Source organism: Diceros bicornis, chromosome 31 (assembly GCF_020826845.1).
Source record: "Diceros bicornis minor isolate mBicDic1 chromosome 31, mDicBic1.mat.cur, whole genome shotgun sequence".
NCBI lineage: Eukaryota > Metazoa > Chordata > Mammalia > Perissodactyla > Rhinocerotidae > Diceros > Diceros bicornis.
The window spans coordinates 2,397,919-2,423,446 of record NC_080770.1 but is presented as its reverse complement, the minus strand read 5'-3'; the positions used below and the strand labels follow the sequence as shown (position 1 = coordinate 2,423,446).

Below are 25,528 nucleotides of genomic sequence, written 5' to 3'. Positions count from 1 at the left end.
CACCAGGCTGGCCTCCCAGACTTCACCCCTCCCTGCCCACCCTACAGACTAGAGGGCTGAGTCCAGGGAGAAGTGACCACAGGGGGCCAGGCCTGCAGGCTTCAGAGTCTTGGGGGCACCCTCCCATCCATGCCCTGCCCCTGCTCCTGCTCAGGAAATGGGGAGCCTGAGGGTACCGAGAGGGCACCCCAACACCACAGATACACAGTACCGATTTACTTATAAAGTCCACCTTCCCAAAACAGGTTTCCAGACATTGTTTCTCCCCAGCGGAGCACTGCCCTGCATCAACCCAGCACCCCGAGGGGACGCCCACCAGGGATCCTGCTCCTCTAGGGCTGTGGGGTCCAGATCTTGGCCAGGTTAGACAATTCCAGGTAGTGGGGGTGGGGCGGGGGTAGATAATCTTTATTGTGTTCCAAGTCTAAAGATTCTTTGTACAAAAATAAGTCTTCATATTGCCAGTGTTCCTGGGCAGTTCAAGTTAATGTGTAAAAAACAGATTCTCCATGTCCTCACAAAATCCTCTCCCTGTCAGAAAATCCTCCAAGTGTTGGTGCCCAGCCCCCTTGCACGTGGAAAGCCCCTGGGGGCGGGGTGGTCAGAACCCGGTGAGGTCAGGCCGGGACCCGTTTCCACACTGGCGCTTGGTCAGCCTGGACGGCGGGGGGGCGTCGGCGGGGTCCCTGGCTCGGCGGTGGCTTGGCCCGCCGGGACACCGGGGACGAAGGCACGGGCGGGTCCACCGTGCTGGCTCCCAGGTGGTGGGCGCGGCTGCAGGGAGAGAAGGGGGAAAGGAACGCGCGTTAGTGCGGGATCCGGCCCTGCCCCCACCTCCCACAAGCGAAGTCGGCAGTTTCGTTTGCTTGGTTGACTTTGGAGCTCGAGTCCGTGGGTGCCCCGGATTCGGTCTGCGGCCCGAGCCGGGGCGGGGGGCGGGGCGAGCGCCCCGAGCCGCGGTGAGTCAGGGCTCCGCACCCGCCGACTCATTTCTGCCACCCAGGCCGGGCGCGCGATTTGCAATGCAAAGTCACCCCGCCTCCAAGCACCCTGATCTGCCCCGGGATCCGCAAGCACTTGGGGCCTCACCCGCCGGAGGGCACCCCCCGCCTCCCCCCGCCATCCCCGCTCGCCCTTTGGCGGCGGGGCAGCGAGAGGAAGTTTTGCAATCCGGACAAACACACGCTGGTCTTGCACAGGCTTGAAAAAGTTTGGGGAAAATGAAGAGTGAGCGAAATCGAAGCCACAGCCTGGCCCTGGCGCTCGGCTCCGCTGGCTCGCGGGGGCGCGAGCCGTGGGGCCTGTCCACTTCACCCCGCCCGGCCGCCCTTGCCTCCGATCCTCCCTCTTCGCCGCCCAGCGGTTACCTCGTGAGGCGGGCGCTCAGTAGCCCCCCAACCAGCTGGAGAAGTCGAGCAGCTCGCGCTCCTCCGGGCTCAGCGCACCCTCACAGCCGCTGTCGTCCGACGAGTAGGCAGAGCGCGGGGAGCCGGGCTCCGAGCTGCCCCCGCGGCCCGGGGACGACGAGGCGCAGGAGGGCGAGGCGGCGGCGGCTGGGGTCCCGCGCGGCCCTCGGGGTGCGGGGGGCCGCGCGGCTGGCGCGAGCAGCCCCCCAGCCAGCGCGGCTCGCACCGCATCGTGCTCGGCCAGCAGGCGCTGCAGCGCGCGGATGTATTCCACGGCCGAGCGCAGCGTCTCCACCTTGCTCAGCTTCTTGCTGGCGCCGCCGTGCGGCACGTGCTGCCGCAGAGCCTGGAACCCCAAGTTCACCAGCTTCACGCGGTTGCGCTCGCGCTCGTTGCGCCGTGCCACGGCCGCAGCGCCACCGCCGGTCTCCGCCGCGCCCGGCCGCCGCCGCCGGCTACAGCGCAGCAGCTCTGGGGACGCGGACCGCCGCCGAGCAGCGCAGCCGCCCGAGACGCCAGGCGCAGGGGGCGCGGGCCGGGGCAGCGCGCCGTTGTCCATCGCGCCCGCATTCACTCGCTCGCCAATTCCTCTGAGGCCCGGCTCCCCGCCGGAAGATGCGGGCAGAGGAACAGGGATTGGTGGGAAACGGTCGTGCCCCAAGGGAGCCTCTGGTACTGCGCCGCTGAGCGGTTCCCCAGGGTATGCGTCCCAGGTCGTCTGGGGCCCTGGGACAGCAAGACGCAGGAGGCCGAGAGGTCGCGGGCCGTGCGCTCCGGGGAGCGTGGGGCGCTCGTGTCCCGCGCGTGCGGTCGGACGCTCCCCAGGTCTTCCCGGCGCGGCGCAGGCGGCTCGTTTTTAAATGTATAGATAACCCTCCTCCGCGCCGCCGCCGCCTCCTTTCTCACGCCCTCCTTCCCTTGCCTCGCCCTCCCGCCACACTTCGCCCTCCCCCTTGTGCACACAACCTGCAAAGACCAAGCTGTGAGCGCGCCCCCCACTCCGTCCCCCGGGCACAGTCCGCAGGTGACCGGTGCGCCCCCCCGCTTCCAGCAGGTGCTCAGTGCGCCCCCCCAAGACGCAGTACACAGGTCCCGTGTGCGCCCTCCACCTCAGGCTGCTGTCCCAAGGTCCCCGGTGCATGACCCAACCCCCCAACCTCCCGGCGCTGTCAGCAGGTCCCCGGTGCGACCCCCGTCGCCCGAGCGCAGTCCACAGGTCCCGGGCGCAACCGTCGGTACCCCGACCCTACCCCCGTGCGCAGCCCGCAAGTCCCCCGTGCCACCAATCGGTCGCACGCGCAGCGCGCGCCCTGGGGGAAGGGCGTGGCCGCGGCGACAGCGCAGGTGTCCGATAGGCGCGCGAGACCCCCGGGGGCAGCACGCGCCTCGCCGTCCGCACCCGCGCCCCGCCCCGCTGCGGCCGAGGGGCGGGGGCCGGGGTCTCAGCCAATCTCGGGCCGCCCGTTCGGCCAATCGCGGCGGGCGCGGCCCCACTCCCGGCCCCTGGGAGGAAGAGCGTGCGCCCGGCGCGTGGCTCTCGGGTGCGTCGGTAACAAAGCTGGGCTCCTGCGTGGCCACGTCCAGCCCCTCTCCCAGACCAGGTGGGCGCGCACTCCACGTACACCTGTTCTTTGGGCCGGCGCCCACTTGTATATTCCTCCACCAGGAATGGGAGAGGGCGACGCAGCCCTTCGGGCAGGGCGGGACTTCAGCAGTGGTCGAGACAGGGCGAGGGGGATGGGGGAGATCAGGTTCCTGGGGCGCCTTCCCCCCATTCCCAACGCTCACCGTCTGCCTGTGGTTTCCGTGCGCCCTGGGCCTTGGGGAGCCTTGAAGTCGAGGGCCTGGAGGTTTGCACCGATCCCTTCGGACCAGGGGCGGTCAGCCTTCTTCTGCCGTCCCCGCAGCTGCCTCCGTTTACCATATCCCCTTCAAATCTTCCTACCTTCCTGGTCCCGTTCTCTCTGGCCGCTCACCTGTCTGTGCCTACCCGCTCTCATGGCCCTGGCTCCTTCCTCAGTGCCATGCCTCTGGCCTCAGCTACCCATCCTCAGCTAGGGCCTCGCTCTCCCGCCCACCCCTGGAGATTGGGCCGGTGGGGGAAGGTCGCTGGGGCAGCAGCCTTGTGCCAGCGCAGGCCGGGGCTCCAGGGGAGGTGGGACTTCGAGTTTCTCCCTGACCGATGGAAATTTCAGGGTCTGAGGGAGCAGGAGCTGCGGAAGTGTGCAGAATGCACCGTTAATGGGAGAGTTTTGTCCTGCCCCAAGGACAGGAACATCAGCCAAGTGGCCATGTCCTCAGGAAGCCATAGCCTGGCAGGTTTTTCCCAAAAGTGACCAGACCCTCCTGGGCCAGGACCTCTGGGAATGGATGGTGCGGTAGCCGGGCTGCCTGGAGCCGCCTGCTGTTCTGGCTGCGGGGAGGACCAGGGCCCCTTTCCAGGGAGCCCGCAGGGCAGACAGAGCGTATTTAGTGCCTGCCTTGTGGTGCCCACTAGCTCTCCTTACCCGCAGGATTCTCCTGGCAAGTCGGCTTGGCCTTCCCGCTCTGGGGAGTGACCTGGAGGCTAGTACCTGCCTGGAGCCAGGTGGGTGTGGGGCCCCATGTGTCTTAAGAGGAAGCTGACTCAGAGTACCTGGAATGTGTCCACAGTCACACCTCTGGCCAGGGGAGCGATCCAGATAGAAATCAGGGCCCTAGCTGAATCCGGGTGGGCTGACCTTCTTCCCAGGCCGGGACAGAAGCCCTGGCTCACCTCTGCATGCTCGCCCTGGTCAGAGGCTGAGCCCCCCTTCCCTGACAGTCACTTGGCAAACCCCAGCCAGACATGGAGCTGCCTGTCCTCCCTCCCCTGCCCATGTCAAGGGTGCCAGGAAAAATCCCAGAGTCCTGCAAAGGGGCTTTGACAATCCTTGCCTGGACTTCTGCTCAGCCTCTGGGGCCTGGAGACCCTCAGTTATCTATTGCCACAGAATAGACTACCCTGGTTCTAGTGGCTTTAACAATGGGTCTTATTTCTCAGGATTCTGTGGGTTGGTGCGTGGTGCCTCTGCTGGGTTGGCCTGGCTCACTCCTGTAGCTGCATTCCACTAGGAGGACGGCAAGCCGGCTGGGGAGCTGGGTCTCGCTCTCCGTGTGGTCCTTGTCCTGCTCTTCTTCCCAGCTGGCTTATTTCACTCGGCACAATGTCCTCAAAGTTTATCTACGTTGTGGCGTGTGTCAGAAGTCCCTTCTTTGTTAAGGCTGAATACTCCATTGTACATACATACAGTCATGTACCGCATAATTACGTTTCGGCCAGTGACAGACCGCATATACGACGGTGGTCCCATAAGATTAGGATCATATAGCCTAGGTATGTAGGAGGCTATACCATCTAAGTTTGTGTAAGAACAGGGGCCGGTCCGGTGGCTCAAGCGGTTAAGTGTGCGTGCTCCGCTTCGGCGGCCCGGGGTTCTCGGGTTCAGGTAACGGGCGCGCACCGACGCACCGCTTGTCACGCCATGCTGTGGCGGCGTCCCATATAAAGTAGAGGAAGATGGGCACAGATGTTAGCTTGGGGCCAATCTTCCTCGGCAGAAAAAGAGGGGGATCGGCATCGGATGTTAGCTCAGGGCTGATCTTCCTCACACACACACAAAAAAAGAACACTCTGTGATGTTCACATGACAATAAAATTGCCTAACGATGCATTTCTCAGAACACATCCCCGTCGTTAAGCGATGCATGAGTGTACCACATTTTGTTTATTCATTCATCCATCAGTGGACACTTGGGTTGCTTCCACCTTTTGGCTATTAGGAATAATGCTGCCATGAATATGGATGCACAAGTATCTGCGAGTCCCCACTTTCACTTCTTTTGGGGGTATACCCAGGAGTGGGATTGCTGGGTCATAGGATAATTCTATGTTTAAATTTTTGAGGAACTTCCTTACTGTTTTCCACAGCAGCTGCACCATTTTACATCCCAGCAATGCACAAGCGTTCCAATTTCTCCACACCCTCACCAACATTTGTCATTTTCTGGTATTTTTTTATAATAGTTTTTTTGATACTAGCTAATGGGTGTGAATTTTAATTTTTTTTAACCACCTAAAAATGTGACAACCATTCTCCGCTTACAGGCAATACAGAAACAGGCAGTGGGCCGCATTTGGCCATGGTTTGCTGACCCCTGCTCTAGATGACAGCATGACCACGTGACACCTGGACCGCACCATGGTCAGCCCACAGGCTCCTCAAGTTCAACACCCCACACGCTGAACCGTCCTCCTTTTCTCTAAGCAGACTGCTCCGCCTAGGCCCTCCTCAGAGGAGGTCACCCCACCCAGCCACTGCTCCCGCCATCCCCTTCATCCACATGTGTCCCTTCGACAGCTGTGTCACCATCTTGCCCTTAGATGCAGCTTCTGCCTCCACCCTGGTCTCCTGGTCTCCTGGGTTCTGGCTTTGCCTCCTCCCGTCTGTCTGCCGCCTGGAAGCGGGAGGGACCTTACGAGGCGAGTTGGATCATGCCTCAGGATCAAGTCTGAGCTCCTTTGCACGCTGCCACCACCCTCCACCCCCGCCCCACTGGCCTCCTCTTCAGTTTTAATGTCACATCACCTGGAAGCCTGCCTTGACTTCTCCGCCCCCTGTGTGTCACACAGCATGTCACTCATCACAGCAGGGGTGCCAGGCCCTTTCCACCTCCAGGAGCGCAAGGTCTGCCAGGAAGCATGTGTGGGAAGACCCCCGCCTGCCTGGAGCAGCACCGACTGGGAGAAGCACAATGTGAACCTCATACGCAGCTTTACATTATCTAATAGCCACATAAAGAAAACAAACTAAAGAGGAAGAGTGAAAATGAAGTTTAATAATATATTCAAAGTGAATGCGTTTCAACATGTAACCAGAATAAAAGTTATTAACGAGATAGTTCACATTTTCTTTTCATACTAAGTTTTCGAAACCGGGTGTGTATTTTTTGTACTTATGGTGCATCTCAGTTCGGACTGGCCGCATTTCCAGTGCTGAATAGCCACATGCGGCTGGTGGCTGCCGTAGCGGATGACACAGGTCTGGACTGAGGGAGCGTGAGCCCCATTGCAATACTACATTTTCTAGTCTGTGTTTGATGCATTGACAGCTTGGGGCTTTGCTGACCTGGAGAGACTGCCCTTTCCAGGGCTAGCCAACTCCTAGAGGTCACGAAAGCCTGGCCTGCAGGCTCACCTTTCATAGGGGAGCCAACCAACCCAGAGCCCACATCCCCACCGCCTCCTCTATCAAGGTCTCACGCTCAGGACCACTATCCCCTGCCCTGATCATCCTGTGGCCAGCTACCAGACAACTAGGGACAGCCCCCAGTCCCCAAATTCACTGAAATTATTCAAACTAGCCAACCCTAAGCCTGCTTCCCCCTCCTCATCCATTCCTTCCCATGGAAACCACAATAAAGGCTGTTGCCCACATTTCCCCCTCACTCCCTCTGCCTTCTGATGCCCCCGGTGCTTCCTCATGTGGCCTGCTTGGCATCATCTGCCCCCTCTCTTGGGAATGGTGAGTGAGAAACCATCTTTTCAATGGCAGCCGTCTCCTGATGGGTTGGTCTGGCCATAGCTGAATAACAATAAAACCTACATTTTAAAACACCCGTTGCCTCAGGTGACAGACAGGTAAACTGAGTCTGGAGAGAGGAAGTGACTTGCTGAAGCCTGGCCAGCAAGTGAGGGGAGAGAATCAGCCAGCCTGTAACGGAGTTCCATTGATTCTGCCTCCTTAACATCCCTCCATCCTGGGCCCCTCAGGAGCCTGGCAGCTGAGATGGGCTCCCACGGCTGTGACCTGAGGGCTGGTCAGGCCCACTTGGAAAGCAGCCACCCCAGCCCACTGGCAGGGGAGAGGCTGGCCCTCCACCAAGTCCATCTTGTGCCCCATGAACAGAAAGTGGGCGGGTGTTAGACCATGAAGAAAGCGCAGTGCATTCAAGCCAGGACAGCTCCTCCAGGCCGCACTTTCTAATCACAAGGGAATAAAACCAGAAAGAAAACATCACGCGTTCAGTCACTAGCTGGGCACCTGCGAAGAGGAAAGAGCGGTCCTCTAAACAATTCTCAGGATAAACAAGAATCAAAACAACAAGTACAGGCTTTTTGAAAACAAACAGCCATGAGAACAATTCCTATAAAAAACCTTTCACCCCCCCAAAATTTTATGACTTTCAATGGATTTCTTAGAAAACAAGAGAGACTGAGCAAAGCATTCAACTCAAGAACATTGGGAAAAGAAAATCTAAAATAAATATAAAAGAGGTAATAAGGGCTAATTAATGGTGATGAGAGAAGAAATCAACAGGAAGAAAATAGTCAATAAAATGAAAAACTGAGTTTTTTACAAGACCAACAAAATAGGCCAATCTAATCAGGAAGGAAGAGAAGATACACTTTTAAAAATAACAGAAATTTGGGGGGCCAGCCCAGTGGCGTAGTGGTGAAGTGCGCACTCTAGGCCGCGGCGGCCTGGGTTCGAATCCTGGGTGCACACCAATCCACCACTTGTCAAGCCATGCTGTGGTGGCGTCCCATATAAAGTAGAGGGAAATGGGCGCAGATGTTAGCCCAGGGCCAATCTTCCTCAGCAAAAAGAGGAGGATTGGCAACAGATGTTAGCTCACGGCTAATCTTCCTCACAAAAAATAAAAAATAAAAAAATAACAGAAATTTGAAAGGTGTCATAAGTACAAATATTGAAAAGTTTAAAAGTTAAAAAAAGATTTCCATTTCTGACTGAGATGGAGAGATAAGAACTGGTTTTACCCTCACCCTCCCCCATAAAAAAAAAAAAAAAAGGACCAAATTCAGGAAACAATGGTTTTCAAGACACTGGACAGCAGGCAGCAGAGCACAGGGGCTGTCAAGAAACAGGACAGATATGGCAGGGGGACCTGCAGCTGCCCTGCTACTGCCATGAGACGGTTTCCAGGCCGTGGCGCAGGAGGAGGTACCCAGGCAGAGCCCAGTGGAGTTTTCGTTGTGGAGGCAGAGCTTGGACCCCAGGAGGCTCGGGAAGCCAGAGCTCTCAAAACAGATTCTGGAGAGGTCAGAGCTGCACAGAGGGAGACCCCCAGAATGTGCAGAAGGTCCCCCTCGTGTCCTCAGCAGAGGACTGATCAGGGTGCACAGGTGAGGAAAATACCAGAAGTGGGGAAAGAATTGCCCTGGAGCATTAGAGAACAGTGCCCCACTCTCCCTCGGATGGGAATAAGGCTGCCCCACCAGCTAGCGTGAGAAACTCATAACTCATGAGGCATGGGGCAGTGTCCATGGTAGGCTCTTGCCTCACTAGAGGGGGGCAATTTTCCCTAGACTGAGCACTGCTCCAGTCCTGCCTGACCCAGAGGAATCTAAGTGTTCCTGAGGAACTCAACTATATCCCAGAACAAAGCTAAGAGATAGGAAAACATGACTCTCCAGCACCTAAAAAGGTAAAAGTTACAGGGTCTGATATCTGATCACAAATGCCAAGCATGAAAAGAGCAGGAACATCTGACACACCATGAGGAAATAGATAAATAAATAAATACCCAGAACTGACAAAGATGTTAACAAGGACAAGGAAGTTAACAGACCAGGATATTAAAACAGTTATTGTGATTGTATTTTGTAAGTTGAAAAAGTATGTAGAGACAGGGAAGGTATAAAAAAAAAATCCAAACTGAACTTATACCATCTCTGAGATGAAACATGCACTGGGTTGGATTAATGACAAATTAGATGCTGCAAAAGGAAAAAGTCATGAACTTGAAGATGTTGCAATAGATGATATCTAAAGTTAAGCACAGAGAGAAAAGAGAATTGTTTAGGAGTGAAAAGAGCCTCAGGGAGCATCAGACAACTTCGCGTGGTGTAATATACATGTAACTGGATTTCCTGAATGAAAGGAGAGAAAAGAGGAGACAGAAAAAGTATTTGAAGAAAAAATGGCTGAAATTTTTCCAAATTTGATGAAAATTATAAACCCACAGATCCAAGAAGCTCAACAAACCCCAAGAAGAAGGAACATGAGGAAAACCACACCAAGACATGGCTTAATCAAATGGTTCAAAACTAGTAGTAAAGAAAAAACTATCTTAAAAGCAGCCAGAGAAAAAAGCTACATCACATACATACAGAGGGATGAGGTCTGTACAAAGGAATAAAAATAAGGATAATACAGATTTCTCACTGGAAACAGTGCAAGACAGTGGAGCAGCATCTCTAAAGTACTGGAAAAAAAAAATCTGTCAACCTAGGATTCTATACCCAGTGAAAATATCTTGCAAAGTTCAGGTGAAATAAAGACGTTTTTTCCAGATATTCAAAAGCTGAAAGAATTCTTCACCAGCAGATCTGCCTTCAAAAATATTTTAAAACACCTATCAGCCAGAAAGAAAATTATGTGAGGTGGAATTATAGATGTACACAAAGGAATGAAGAGCGCCAGAAATGGTAAGTATATGAGTAAATATATAAAAGTTTTTGTTATTATTTAAATATTTATAAACATAAGTGACCATTTAAACAATAATAACTACTTAGTGTGGAGTTGACAGCATATGTGCGAGTGAACTGCATGCCCACAATAGCACAAAGGCCTGGAGGGAGGACTATTGTGAAGTTGTTATACTACTTGTGAACTTGTACACCACTTGAAGGTAGACTATGACATTAGCTTATCTTAGTCTGTGATAAGTTAGACTTAGACTTAGACTGTGATAAGTTTGTAGTTAAACTACAAACTCTAAGCAACTACTAAAATAAGAAAACAATGAGTTATAGTTAATAAGCCAATGAAGGAACTAATAGAATCATTAAACAACTATTCAGTTAATTAAAAAACAAAAGAAAACAGAAAAAGAGAAATAAAGGAGAAAAGAACAGATGGGACAAATAGAAAACATATAACAAGATGAGAGACCTAATCAAATGAATAACCACATTAAATGTAAACAGTCTAAATAACCCAATTAAAAGACAGATGACATCAGCTGGGGTAAAAAAGCAAGATCTAACTCTATGCTGCCTTCAAGAAACACACTTCAAATATAAAGACACAAATATGTTAAAAGTAAGCTGATGCTGTGGTAGGCAGCGGCTAAAGAGGCCCCATTATTCTGGTAGTTATGCCTGTGGCTGGGACCAGAGTGAGGTGAGTGAGACACTTGCCTCAGTCATGAAATTGAAGGAAGCACCAAACAAACTCAGCAATCAAGATAAATAATATCTTAAGGCAATATTTTGCGTTAAAATACAAGTTCGTACAAAAAAAAAATTCTATGAAGACCAAAATATCAAAGTTTTAAACAAAGACAGGATTAGTGACAGTACCATGCAGTGCCAAACCCTATTGGGGCCTGAGGCAAAAAGAAAAAATCAGCCCTTTAGGAATTCTTGATCCAGAGGCACCCAGCTAACCTGTGCCCAGTTTCCTGGCCCTCACGAAACCAAGATAAGAAATATTTATTGTTTTAAGCCATTACGTTTTGGTGTATTTGTTATACAGCAATAAATAATTAGTACAGGTTACAAAAGATATTCTGTGTCAAAACTAATCAAAAGAGACCTGGAGTCACATACATCAAGAGAAAATAAAGATCTCAAATACACAATCTAGCATCATACCTTAAGGAACTAGAAAAAGAAGAACAAATGAAGCCCAAAGTTAGCAGAAAGAAAGAAATAATATGGAATAGAGAAGAGGAAAACAATAGAGAAGATTAATAAAACTAAGAGCTGTTTTTTTTTAAGATAAAAAAATTGACAAATCTTTAGCTAGACTAACCAAGAAAAAAAGAGACAGGACTCAAATAAATAAAATTATAAATGAAAGAAGAAACATTACAACTGATACCACAGAAATACAAAGGATCATAAGAGACCACTATGAACAATTATATGCCCCACAAATTTGATAACCTAAAAGAAATGGATAAATTCCTAGAAACATACAACCTACCAAGAATCATGAAGAAATAGAAAATCTGAACAGACCAATAATGATTAAGGAGATTGAATCAGTAATCAAAAAACTCCCAACAAAGAAAAGCCCAGGACCAGATGGTTTCATTGGGGAATTCTACCAACCATTTAAAGAAAAATTAATGTCAATCCTTCTCAAACTCTTCCAAAAACTTGAAGAGGAAGGAGCACTCCTAAACTCATTTTATGAGGCTGGGATTACCCTGCTACCAAAGCCAGAAAAGGACACCACAAGAAAAAAAGACTACAGGCTGATATCACTGCTGATATAGTGGCAAAAATTCTCAACAAAATACTTGCAAACAGAATTTAACAGCACATTAAAAGGATCACACACCATGATCAAGTGGGATTCACCCCTGGGATGCAAGGGTTGTTCAACATATGCAAATAAATAAATATGATATATTACATTAATAGAATGAAAGATAAAAATGTATGATCATCTCAATAGATGCAGAAAAAGAATTTGAAAAAATTTAACATCCTTTCATGATAAAAACTCTCAACAAAGTGAGTAAAGAAGGAACATACCTCAACATAATAAAGACCATATATGACAAGCCCATAGCTAACATCATACTCAATGGTGAAACGCTGAAAGCTTTTTCTCTAAGATCAGGAGCAAGACAAGTGTGCCCAATCTTACCACTCCTATTCAACATAGTACTAGAATTCCTAGCCAAAGCAATCAGGCAAGAAAAAGAAATAAAGACATCCAAATCAGACAGGAAGAAATAAAATTGTCTCTTTTTTGAAGATGACATGATTGTATATATAGAAAACCCTAAAGACTCCACCAAAAAACTGTTAGAACTAATAAACAAATTCAGTAAAGTTGCAGGATAGAAAATCAACATGCAAAATTCAGTTGCATTTGTTTACACTAACAATGAACTGTCTGAAAAAGAAATAAAGAAAATAATCCCATTCACAATAGCATCAAAAACAACAAAATAATTAGGAATAAGTTTAATCAAAGAGATAAAAAGATCTGTACACTGAAAACTATAAGACATTGATGAAAGAAATTGAAGAAGACACTAACAAACGGAAAGATAGCCCAAGTTCATGGATCAGAAGAATTAATGTTGTTAAAATATCCATACTATCCAAAGCCATCTATAGATTCAATGCAACCCCTATCAAAATTCCAGTGACTTTTTTTATGGAAATAGGAAAACCAATCCTAAAATTCATATTGAACCACAAAAGGCCCCAAATAGCCAGCAATCTTGAGAAAGAAGAACAAAGCTAAAGGCATCACACTTCCTGATTTCAAACTATACTGCAAAGCTATAGTAATCAAAACAGCATGGTACTGGCATAAAAACAGATACATAGACCAAAGGAACAGAATTGAGAGCCCAAAATAAACCCATGCATATATGGTTACCTAATATTTGACAAGGGAGTCAAGAATATTCAATAGAGAAAAGATAGTCTCTTCAATAAATGGTGTTGGGAAAACTGGATAGTCACATGGGAAAGAATGAAACTGAACCCCTGTCTTACATCACTCCCCAATTTAACTCAAAATGGATTAAAGACTCAAATGTAAGACCTGAAACCATAAAACTCCTAGAATAAAACATAGGGGAATATCTCCTGGACATTGGTCTTGGCAGTGATTTTTTGGATTTGACACCAAAAGCATACACAACAAAAACAAAAATAAACAAGTAAGACTATATTAAATTAAAAAGCTTCTGCACAGCAGAGGAAACCACCAACAAAATGAAAAGGTAACCTATAGAATGGGAGAAAATATTTGCAAACCATCTGTCTGATAAGAGATTAATATCCAAAATATATAACAAACTCATACAACTCAATAGCAAAAAAACAAATAATCCAATTTAAAAATGGGCAGAGGACCTGACTAGGCATTTTTCCAAAGACATACAGAAGGACAATGGGTACGTGAAAAGGCTCAACATCATTAATCATCAGGGACATGCAAATCGAAACCTCAATGAGATATCACCTCACACCTGTTGGGATAGATATCATCAAAAAGACAGGAAATAACAAGTGTTGGTGAGGATGTGGAGAAAAGGGAACTCTTGTACACTGTCAGTAGGAATGTAAATTGGTACAGCCAGTATGTAAAACAGTATGGAGGTTCCTAAAAAATTAAAAATAAAATTACCATATGACCCCGCAATCCCACTTCTGGGTATATAGCCAAAGGAAATGAAATCACTATCTCAAAGAGATATCTGCACCTCATGATCATTGCAGCATCATTTATAACAACCAAGACATGGAAACAACCTAGCATCAATTGATGGATGAATGGATAAAGAAAATGTGGTTATATATACAATAGAATATTATTCAGCCATGAAAAGGAAGGAAATCCTGCCGTTTACAACAACACAGATAAAACTTGAAAGCATTATGCTAAATGAAATAAGTCAGAGAAAGATAAATACTGTGTGATCTCACTTATTTGTGGAATCTAAAAAAAAACAAACTCATAGAAACAGGAACAGAATGGTGGCGCCAGGGGCCGGGGCGAGGGGGAAATGGGGAGATGTTGGTCAAAGGGTACCAACTTCCGGTTATAAGATGAACAAGTTCTAGGGATCTAATATACAGCATGGTGACTATTGTTAACAATACTGTATTATATACTTGAAGGATGCTAAGAGAATAGATCTTAAATGTTCTCACCACAAAAGAAAGGTAACTATGTGAGGTGATGGAGATGTTAACTAACCTTATCCTCGTGATCATTTCACAATATATCAAATCACAATGTTATATGTCAATTATATCTCAAGAAAGCTGGGGAAAAAGAAGAAAGAAAGCTAAAGTGGCCATTTTAGTATCAAAAAAAGCTGATTTTCTGTAAAAAGTAGACTCTGTCGGGTACTGACCATGGGGAGAACCAAGGCTGGCGTTGTCTGGGTCATCCTAGCCAGTTGAAGAAGGCTAGGTGGGGGGCTGTCTTCCTGTCCATTTTCTTTTATTTACTTAAAACATATGTGTGAGTTCCCTTCCTTTGAGATAGTCAGGGCCTTAAGAGAAGGAGGCTGGAGGATGGGGTGGGGGACAGGAGGCCAGAAGTAGGGGCAGGGCGTCAAGGCCAAGGAGGCAGCTGCCAGGCCCAACGAAGGGATCAGGGATGAGGATGCACCAGCAGAGTGAGGAGACTGGTTACATCAAGAAAGAAGGAACAACTAAGTGTACGGAGGGAGGACAATGGAAGCCAGGTGTCTCATGGTCAGAGAAAGAAGTGACAGATATGGAACGGTGAAGTCTAGAATATATCCTGTGATTTTGGGTTGGAATCAGAGGAATTGCTGTGAGGTTATGATTTTTAATATAGAGAGCTTGATAAACAAAGAACAAAGTTCTCACCTGAAGGACCTAGAAGAGCAGATGCCCAAATAGCACTGAGTGTACCTAGTGCCAGATCTTGGCTTCTAAATACCGTTTTCCGCTAAAAGAAACCAGAGCTCCTTGGAGCTACGGCTAGTTCCAGGACTGGGGAAGGGAAATTATAAGATGAACATGGAACATCTTGTGGAATCAGAAATTAAGCAAGCTGCTCAAAAAATGATGAGGATTTGTCAAAATGACACAGGAGCCAGCCTGAAGGGGCTCCTACTAGCCATATCTGGGACAATTTTAGCATCAAAATAAATAATGATAGTAACAGATCACAACCCATTAAATATAATAGAAATTCATAAATCCATACTGAAATTCATGGACTCATTCATTCATGGAGGAGAAGAAAAAGCTCTTTTTTGCAGTAGAATGCCAACTAATAAATGTGGAAGAAAGGAAATTAGAAAATCCGTCATTTGGCAACAATCACAGTAGTGATTTATCTGGGTGCAAATCACCAGTTGACGCTAAAACAAATGAGTAAAAGTTTGAGGAGTAATAGGAGGGTTACACAGTTTCGAAGTTCCTCCCTACAAAATATAAATTACAAAAGGCAAAATATTAACTTTACATTGGAGGAACCTACCGGTTACAACGTGAAGCAAGTATTCAAGTTAATATCACCAAGTCTTCCTCTTTTGTCCATAACAGAATAACTAGGACAGCATTTACCTTCCACTTTAAGCACCTAGAAAACAGGACACACGTGGCACAACAGTTTTCAAACGTGGATCATAGGTAGTGAGCGATCTGTGGAAGAAGGCAAACAAACCAGGTGAGCCCAGTGATTCTCCAGCTGAGAGTTCAGGGAAGTTGAGGCAAGTAGGATTTGCAGGCAGATCCCTGGAGAAAGGGAGACAGAGACAGAGAGAGTGAGCAGCCACCATCACACACACACACACACACACACACACACACACACACCAGTTCACCACAGCCTCTAGTGTTCCTAGAAGTTTATTATACCTGCTGATCTTTCCTCAGATCTGTTCCTCCCTCTAGGTGCTAGAGTTTCTCCAGGGTTGATTTTTGGCGTCACCATCTAGCAGCAAATTCCAGTTTGAGGATGGTCACTCTGCCTCTTTTGTGGAGGAGAAGGTGGATGGGGCAGGCAGGACCAGTGAGTCCAGCTGAGTGAGGTCAGATAAGTGAGAATGATAGGCTCAAGGCAGTCGAGGTGAAAAACGCAGATGCAAGAAACATTCTGGACATTGTGCTGAGTGAAAGCAGTCAGACACAAAAAGACAAATCCTGTATGATTCCACTTAGATAAGGTCCCTGGAGTCGTCAAATTCATAGAGACAGAAAGAGAGTGGTGGCGGGGCTGGCCCGGTGGCACAAGCGGTTAAGTGTGCGCGCTCCGCTGCGGCAGCCCGGGGTTCGCCGGTTCGGATCCCAGGCACTCACCAACGCACCGCTTGGCAAGCCATGCTGTGGCGACGTCCCGTATAAAGTGGAGGAAGATGGGCATGGATGTTAGCCCGGGGCCAGTCTTCTTCAGCAAAAAAGAGGAGGATTGGCAGATGTTAGCTCAGGGCTGATCTTCCTCACCAAAAAAAAAAAGAGAGAGAGTGGTGGGAGCTGGGGGAGGGGGTGGGGATGGGGAGTCAGTGTTTAATGGGGACAGAGTTTCAGTTTAGGAAGATAGAGAAGTTCTGGCGACGGATGGAGGTGATGGTTCCACATTATGAATGTACTTGATGCCACTGAACTATGCACCTAAAAATGGTTAAAATGATAAATTTTATGTTATGTGTATTGTTTCACAATCCTACAAAGAAAGAAGCATTCTGAAGAAGCCACCAGCACATGTTGATCATGGACTGAGGGCGAGGGGAGTAGGATCTCATCTGACTTCAGGGTGTCTGCCTGAGGTGGGACAGGAGGCTGGCCCGGGGCAAGGACTGAGGGGAAGGTGAGGGTTCCCTTCTGGACACATGGAGTTTGGAGTATCTGGGAAATATCCACATAGAAACGGGAGACAGGCAGTTGAAATTCCCATGTGGGACTCAAGGAGTGGATGGGGCAGGAGAGTCGTCTGCGTTGAGCGACATTTAAAACAACAGAAACTGACGAAACCGCCTAAGCAGCCAGAGCGGGAAGAGAAAGGGGCCCAGGATCCAGCCCTGAGGAACCCTAATATTTCCACAACTGGGAGAGTGGGAGGAGACAGCAGGAAACCGAGAAACGGCGCCGAAGTCGGTGACACGGAAACCAGGAGAGAGTGGGGTCGTTGACACCGAGAGACAGGAGGACCCCAGGGTCTCCAGTGCTGAAGGCTCGTGGAGAGGCAAAGGTGAGGGCAGAGAGTGCCTACTGGATTTGGGAGCATGGAGGTCCCTGGTGGACAGCGGCCAGACAGCAGGATCCCGACTGGATGGGAGGTGAGGAGCTGGGAGGGTCTCCAGAGCAGCAGCTGGCCTTCCAGCCACCAACAGGACACCAGGGCACTGCTCGGACTCCGGGATGCGGCTTCCTCTGCCATGGATGTGGTTACACAGGGACGTCTGGCTCTCGCCTCTGCATCCCTCCAGTGCTGGGCCTCAGTCAGCGGGCAGGCGGCCTGGTCTGGGGCCAGAGAAGCTGACAGAGGAGTCCCGGTGCCACCCCGCACCCCTAGGTGAGCCAGCAGATCCCCATGGCACCGCGGTTCGCTGAGCAACCCTCTGAGCCTAGAAAGAAGGCAGCCACCGCTTCACTCCCACCTTCTGAAGCTCACACCAGTCACACACCATGTCAACCCTGAGCAGCAGGGCGGGTAATTCTGGGAAACACACTTCTAGTTCAGTTACGGCGACACCACGCGGATCCACCACGGCCCACCCTCCTCCTCACGGCGTCCACAGGCACCTCCTTTTCTTACAGATATACAGCTTCATTGAGATATAATTCACGTACCGCGAAATTTACTCTTTTAAAGAGTACAGTTCAGTGGGGTTTAGTCTACTCATAGAGTCACTCAACCACCACCACCATCTAATCTTAGAACGTTGTCATCCTCCCCAAAAGGAAACCCCCGACCTAGAAGCCCTCACTCCCCAGCCCCTGCCAACTGCTAACCCACTTTATGTCTCTGTGGATTTGCCTGTTTTGGATGCTTCATGCAAATGGGGGCATACAGTATCCCCTGCACCTCTTCAACTGTGCTCAACTCCCACCAAAGACGAAGTGGAGGCGTGCTCCCCCAGCGAGACGCAGCCCAGCCCGCACAACCAAGCGCCCCCCCAAGAGGAGGGGGCCTCTTATCCGCCTTGGGGTGTCCATTCCTCTTCCAGCTGGGTCACTTTCCCCCTCCGATGTCCTGTGCTTTACATACTGGGACAGAGTGAGCCACTGCGAACGCAGATTACGTGGAGGAGGAGGAAATTGCTGACTCGAGCCACATCCACATGTTCCAGTCAAGATAAGGCAGGAACACTGACAGTGATCACGAGCCCCATGTCTACGGCTGCGCACGCCGGCTGGCCAGTATCTCTAATCACCTGCTTCCACTGCCCAGCCCGTCCTCTCTTCACCTCGACAAGCACCACAGCTGCTCGTGGCTCTTCGCCGTGTGGAATGACCCAAGCCTTCCTTCCTGCAGGGTCTGGGCCGGTAATTGTAGTTTTCCATTGATTTTAATCGCAGGGCAGGGGAACATCAAGAAGCGCTCCAGGGGATCTCCTGCGTTCCAGACATACTCCTCCCATCCCTTGTGTAATAACCACTGATGTCCCCTCGGTAATATCACTTCCTCCGCCCGTACGGTAACCCCTCTTTACCTAGTGATTCTCTGGCGCGAGGATCCCCAAGTGGCCAGTGACAGTCTCAACTTGCACTTTAATGGGCTTGTTGCACGTCCTCTGGCAGCAGCCCTCCTCCCTAGGGAACTTGGGCTTCTAGACAAAGACATCCGAGAGCTGTGGGGACAGGAAGCAAAGACTTCACTCGTGGCATTTCATTAGGATAATAGAAATCATTGCCATTTCCCCCTGGTGATTCCCAGAACCACGAGTCTCCGGGATAAGAGAAAACGCTACTTCTGAGTATTGACTGCACCCTAGAGGACATTGTCCCAGCCCTGCAGTGTGTGGCCACTCAACAGGTGCCATGGCTGAGTCTGCAAAAGGCCATTCCACTGTCCTATCAGGCCAGCTGCTTCAGGGTGATGGGGAACCTGGTGGGACCGTGAACACAGTGTCCAGAGCCCATTGCCCAGTGTCCCTCTCCACCGGCTGGGAAATGAGTTCCTTCCTCAGAAGAAAAGTTGCGTGAGATACCAGGATGGTGGAGAAGGCGTTCCGTAAGTCTACCAGTGGTGTTTTGGCAGAAGCATTGCGGAGAGGGAAAGGGAATCCACGTCCAGAGTGTCTGTTCTAGCGAGGCCAAAGCGGTGCCCTTTCCGATGGAAGCAGTGCCACTGGGGAGCTCTGGTGGGTCCCCTGGACAATGTGGGGGTGTCAGTGTCAGTCTCTGCTGTTTCCAGGTGGGGCGCTTAGCAGATCGGCCCTGGTGAGTGGCAGCCCACGGGCTAAGCTTGTGTACCACCTCCAGCTGGCACCCTGGTCCCTTCACCCATTGGCCCTTTGGGCGACGACAGGGCTGGCTGGGGAAGGCAGCTGCCTGATGTCCACAGAAGGTTCATCTTGTCTACCAGGTCACTGAGATTCTCCTCGGCCGAGATGGCAGCTCTTTGGCAAGCATCCATGCAGGTCACAATATCTTCACATTCTGTGCCCCTGTTTCACAGGCCTCTAGTCACCGAGGTTCCAATTGTTCCCCAAATCCCTGACCATCTACCCAAACCATTAGCACTGATCATGAATTGGGGAAGATGTGTAGCTCTGACCACTCCTTCCTGGCAAAATGAAGCGACCAGAGGCCCTGCTGGAATTTCTGCCTGCCTCCGGGGCGTTTCCCTGCACCACTGTCCCTCAGTGGGGCCAGAGGTCAGGATCCGTCCACTCTCGGTGGTGCCTACATGTGGTGCAGAGCCATCTGTAAGCCAGCCCCAGACTTTTCCCTCCTCACTTTTCAGGTCACAGAGAACACGCCATGAAGCCAGAGGAGCCGGCTGAGAGATGGATGGGGACGGAGCAGGGGTGGGTGCAGTAGGCTTTGAGCCACTACTCCACGTGACTTACCTATGCCTTCAGAACCTGCTTTGAGCCCAGTCTCGTACATGCCCCTTCCATTTGATGATGACAACTGAGTATGGCCAACTGTACGGTATGAAATGGTATGCTTGGTGGGTCAGACAACACCCATTCTTGATGGACAATTCAGGTCACATGGTAACTCGGTGGCGATGGTTACACGTAGTCTCCACTAAGGCCCAGAAGTAAAAGCCAGAATCTGGTTCTGCAAAGGAGAGGCACGCCACAGAGGAAACAAGCTTTGCTCCAAATGCTAACGGTGCTGGGCTGTGACCTACGACCGGGCCTGCCAAAGGCTCCACACAGCATCCTTCTCCGCTACAGACCTCAAACGTGCCCGGATCTGCTAGTCGTATAAGGCCCAAGAGGTGCGGTGGCTTGCTCGGCAGCCTGACCTGTTGCAGAGGCTCCTCTCACTCTGATCCTCCCTCGAACTGACCACTTTCCAGGTCATTCGAAAGATGGGTCGAGTTTCAAGCGTGTGCTACCCCCAGAATCCAAAGAGGCTCGCTTGGCATCGCATTTCTTCTGAAGTAGTAGAAAGGGCCAGACGTGGATCTCGACACGCCCCAGACCGCCGGACCCCTTGAAACGTGGCAGGCCCCCGCATTTCTGTGGGATTTATTTCCCACTCTCGGCACCCACCGTGTTACCAAGGTGTCTCTGAGTAATCGCTATTTCCTGCTCGCCAGGCCCAATCAGCATGATGCCATCAAGGTAACGGGCCCATATGACAGCTTGCAGAGGGGAAAGCTGATCAACGGCCCCGAGGACGAGACTGTGACAGAGCGGGTGTACCCTGAGCCAGGACGGTCAAGGTGGGCTGTTGGCCCACCTTGGGCCAACTTCTGGTGGTCTTTCCTAAGAGCGATGGAGGGGGTCGTATGCCTCACCAGAACCGTGGCTGCTAAGTTGCTAAATTAGAAACCTCTGCTCTGCGAAAGAGACTGTTAAGAGAAGGAGAAGACAAGCCTCAGACTGGGAGAAAATATTTGCGAAACACACATCTGATAAGGGACTTGTGTGCAAAATGTACAAAGAACTTTTAAAACTCGACAATAAGAAAACAACCCAATTAAAAAACGGGCAAAAGACCTGAAGAGACAGCTCATCAGAGAAGACGTACAGACAGCAAACATGTGCGGGAGAAGGCGCTCCACATCCTGTGTCATCAAGGAAGTGCAAATTAAAACAACAGTGAGGCACCAGCACACAGCCATCAGAGTGTCCATGTCCCAGAACACTGACGCCACCAGATGCTGCAAGGACGTGGAGGCACAGGAACGCTCATCCTTGCTGGCGGGAATGCAAAACGGTGCAGACGCTGTGGAAGACAGTTTGGCGGTTCCTTACAAAACTAAACAAACAAAATCACCATACAATCCAGAAGTCACAGTCCTTGGTACTTACCCAAAGGAGTTGAAAACCTTTGTTCACACAAAAACCTGCACCGGGAGGTTTCTAGCAGCTTTATTCATAATTGCCAAAATGTGGAGGCGCCCAAGATGCCTTTCAATAGGTAGATGGGTAAGCAAACTGTGGTCCATCCAGACAACAAAGTATTATTCCACGATAAAGAGAAATGAGCTGTCAAGCCCTGAGAAGAAGTGGAGGAAACTTAAATGTTTATTGCTAAGTGAAAGAAGCCAGTCTGAACAGGATACGTGGTGTATGATTCCAATTACGTGAGATTCTGGAAAAGGCAAAACGATATAGATAGTAAAGATCAGTGGTTCCCAGGGGCTCAGGGGGAGGGAGGGTTGAAGAGGAGCACAGACGACTTTTAGGGCAGTAAAACTACTCTGTATGATACTGTAACGGTGTATACATGTCATGACACGTGTCCAAACCCACAGAATATACAACACCAAGAGTGAACCCTGATATCAACTATGGACTTTAGTTAACAATAATGTATCAATACTGGCTCATTGATTGTAACAATGTACCACACTAATGCAAGATGTTAATAATAGAGGACATGGTGTGTGGGGAGAGGGGCATATGGGAACTCTCTGAACTCTGTTCAATTTATCTGTAACCCTAAAACTGCTTAAAAAGTAAAATCCATTTTTTATTATTTTTAATTAATTAATTAATTTTTTTGTGAGGAAGATCAGCCCTGAGCTAACATCTATGCTAATCTTCCTCTTTTTGCTGTGTAAGACCGGCTCTGAGCTAACATCTATTGCCAATCCCCTTCCTTTTTTTTTTTTTTTTGTTTTTTCCCTTTTTCTCCCCAAAGCTCCAGTAGATAGTTGCATGTCATAGTTGCACATCCTGCTAGTTGCTGTATGTGGGACGCAGCCTCAGCATGGCCGGACAAGCAGTGAGTCAGTCTGGGCAGGGCAGGGGCTCCATGGCCCCTGAACCCCCCATGCTAATGGGGCAACACACAGGGATGGAGCAGGGGCACAGCCCTCCCCAGCCCCCACTCCACCCCCACCCCCACCATGGGGGGTGGGGCCCCGGCTCCAGGAGGAGGGGCAGGGCATGGGATCCATGCCCCTGGGGGCCAGGGAGAGGAAGGAAGCAGTTCATGGCCTGCTATGGGGAAGGGGCCCTGACAAGCTCTGCCCCAGAATCTTCCTGGGTCTGGCTCAGGTGCTCAGAGGACAGGCCCGGGTGCGCCCTGCAAGCCCGGGTGGATGTTTCTGGGGGAATTGGGGCTCCCCAGGCTGTGGGGGTCCATCCGGAGGCCTGTCAAGGCACACACAGCTGACCCAGGCATTAGGTGACCAGGAAGGAGAATGTCCCCAACCCTCCCAGGAGAAGGCTCAGGAGAAGCTGCCCCAGGTTGGGTTGTGACTTGTCCGGGCTGCTGGGGACAACTTCAGAATCAAGGCAAAGGGCAGAGGGAAGGCCAGAGGCCGAATTCAAGTCCCCGCGTGGCCCTGACAGGTCTCCCCTCTCTCAGCACCCCCACAGGGCTGCAGGAAGGCAGTGAGCAGATGGGAGTCCCTGGTCCACCAAGGGGACAACCTGCTGGTGCCCCTGGGTGGGGAGGGTCATGTCACCACCCCACTAGGCATGCAGGGACCCGGTGCAGGCTCAGGTACAGGGGCCTCTGGCTCCAGGCCTCTGGCTCCAGGCCTCAGGGCCCCAGCTGATCTCCGATGGGGGAGAAGGGGGACCTCTCTCAGGCCTCCCCCTGGACGGAGGGTGGAGGCTGTCACCTCCTGGCCCAGGGGAAGTAGCCTCACAGAAAGAAGGAGGGGCCTGCCTCAGTGCCACCTCCCCCAGCTTGGATTCCCAGAGGCAGCTGCCCAGGTAAACTGAGGCAGCAGGCAGGAGCAAGTGAAGAGCTGAATGAATGAACAGCTGCGTGGAGGCAAGTGAGTGGAGGGCGGATGGCTGGATGAGCAAGCGATCAGGTGACATCCCCGAATAGCGGACATCCGGGTGGACGAGCAGTTAATGGAGTGGGGACCGGCTAGCACGGGCCAAGCGCTCACGACCCAGTGAATGGACGGGCAGAGCCAGCTCCAGGACACTGCTCCCTTCTGTGCCGTGAGCCTGGAGTGGTGGACAAAACCAGGTAACATTTATTTTAGAACAGTTTTAGATTCACAGAAAAGTTGCAAAGATGGTACAGAGAATTCACATGTGCCCCACAGCCAGCTCCCCCTATTATCGTCATCTCACGTGGGTGTGGGGCACTTGTCTCAACCTGTCAATTGATATTGATCCATTATTGTCACTTCAAGTCCGTGCTTTATTCAGGTTTCTTTAGCCTTTACCCAATGTCCTTTTTCTGTCCCAGGATCCCATCCAGGACACCATGTGACGTTCAGTCTTCTTGTCTCCTTAGACTCCTCTGGGCCTTGAGAGTCTCTCAGGCTTCCCTCGTTTCTGGCGACCTTGCCAGTTTTGAGAACCATCAGGTGTTTTGTAAGATGCCCCTCTCTTGGGATTTGTCTGATGTTTCTGCCACGAGTACACTGGGCTGTGGGTCTGGGGAGGAAGACCGCAGTGGGGGTCTCCTTCTCCTTCTCCTCCGTCACATCAGGACACATGCTCTCGACATGACGTACCCTGTAAGGCTGACCTTGACCGCCTGGCTGGGGTGTGTGTCAGGATCCCCCTTCCATCCTGCGCCCTCCTGCAGGGAAGAAGGTCGCTGTGCGCAGCCACCACCAGGGGCTGGGAGCTGAGTCTCCCTCCCTGAGGAGGGCGTACCCACGCATATTTGGAATTCTTGTGTGCAGGCCACTCATCTCTTCTCCACCGTTCCTTTGCTTATTCACTCTTTTACCTAGCCCAGCATGGATGCACGGATATTTTTCGAATACTGTGGGTCATCGGCCAAGATGACATTATCGATTTTGTTGCTCAAGTTCTTCCCACTTTGGCCACTGGGAGCTCTTTCAGTTGGTTCCTGTGACAAAACAGTTTTCAATTAGCCAAGTAATTATTAGATGTGGGAGAGGAAGATGGAGGGAAAAGGAGGTGGCTGGCTGGCAAATATATTACACGCATGAGCATGAGCACACACTTAGAAGCCCAGCATCTCCCATGGAAATGAAGACCAGAGGCGGGCGAGGCTGGCTCCCGTGGGGCCTGAACCTCAGGACAGGGTCTGTGGGGCAGGGGACTCTGTACCCCTGGACCAGCCCCTCGGGACTGAAGCTGCTGCTTCAGGACACCCTCCTGGCTCCCACGGGCTGCCCTCGGGAGTGGAGGCCACCTCAGGTGCCCAGAGGAGATGGGTGAGCAGCCGAGGGCTGGGGAGCTGGGCAGCTGGGCAGGGCAGCGGCTTCCCCTCCAGATGCTGGTTCCTCTTGCACAGGGGGTGTTGGAGCCCAGGGGTGTGGCTCAGCCAACGGGGTGGTGGGTTCATGGGGCAAATGTGAATGCCAGGCTCCCTGCCCCAGCCAGTGGGCACGGGGAAAGGGGGCCGTGGTCAGAGGCCCCGTCTTTAGAAGGGCTGGCCTAGGGTCAGTCCCCACGTGGCCTGTCGCTGAAGGAGCCTCATTACCTGCCCTCCAAGGGGTTTGGTGGTGCTTTAGGAAGACACAGCGAGGTCATCTGTGCAGAGTGCTCGGCACTCAGTAGGTCAAGAACCCACGCCTGGCCCCTGCTCTGAAAGTTTCACTCCAAACTTGACGCAGAGGCACCTGGGGAGCAGCGACATGCGGTGTCACCCCCCCATCCCCGAGAGGTCGCCAGGGGCCGCTTTTCTCACCAAAGTTGGAGAAAGACATTCCCGAAGTGAGGCAGACACGGTGGCGAGCGGCTCATCTTGGTACAGAGAAGGTCGAGACGGCCAGCCCCGTGGCCCACACTCTGGCACACATACTTTCCATCTTGCTGCCCCCTCGAGTGACACATGGGCCCCAGCCTGGGCCACACCTGGGCTCCACCTGGAGCAACACCACAGGCCCGTGGCGTCGGGAAACCCCTTGTGCCCCTGGAGACCCAGGACAGGGATTCCTGGAGGTCAGGGTGGCCGCCTGGGGGGGCTGGGATGGACGAGGGGTCCTGGCTCCCCCCAACTCTTGTCAGAGGGAGGGAGGAGGTGGCTGGAGCTGCTGGCCAGCCATAGAGCCCCATTCTGCTGGTTTCTAGAAGGCCAAGAGGTCACC

General features: G+C 51.1%; 1 protein-coding gene across 1 annotated transcript; it reads right to left on the bottom strand.

Annotated features, from left to right (window-relative positions):
* Positions 1 to 200: 200 nt before the first annotated feature.
* Positions 201 to 2,262, bottom strand: ASCL2 (achaete-scute family bHLH transcription factor 2). Its single transcript, XM_058527339.1, has 2 exons — positions 1,368 to 2,262; positions 201 to 774 (listed from the first exon to the last, which is right to left on the bottom strand). Exon 1 carries the CDS (start codon positions 1,963 to 1,965, stop codon positions 1,384 to 1,386), a length of 582 nt encoding a protein of 193 aa, XP_058383322.1. The 5' UTR covers positions 1,966 to 2,262; the 3' UTR covers positions 201 to 774; positions 1,368 to 1,383.
* Between the last annotated feature and the right edge of the window lie 23,266 nt (positions 2,263 to 25,528).

Excerpts from the sequence above, each read along its gene's own strand:
- ASCL2 (XM_058527339.1), bottom strand. The coding sequence starts at position 1,965 with ATGGACAACGGCGCGCTGCCCCGGCCCGCGCCCCCTGCGCCTGGCGTC.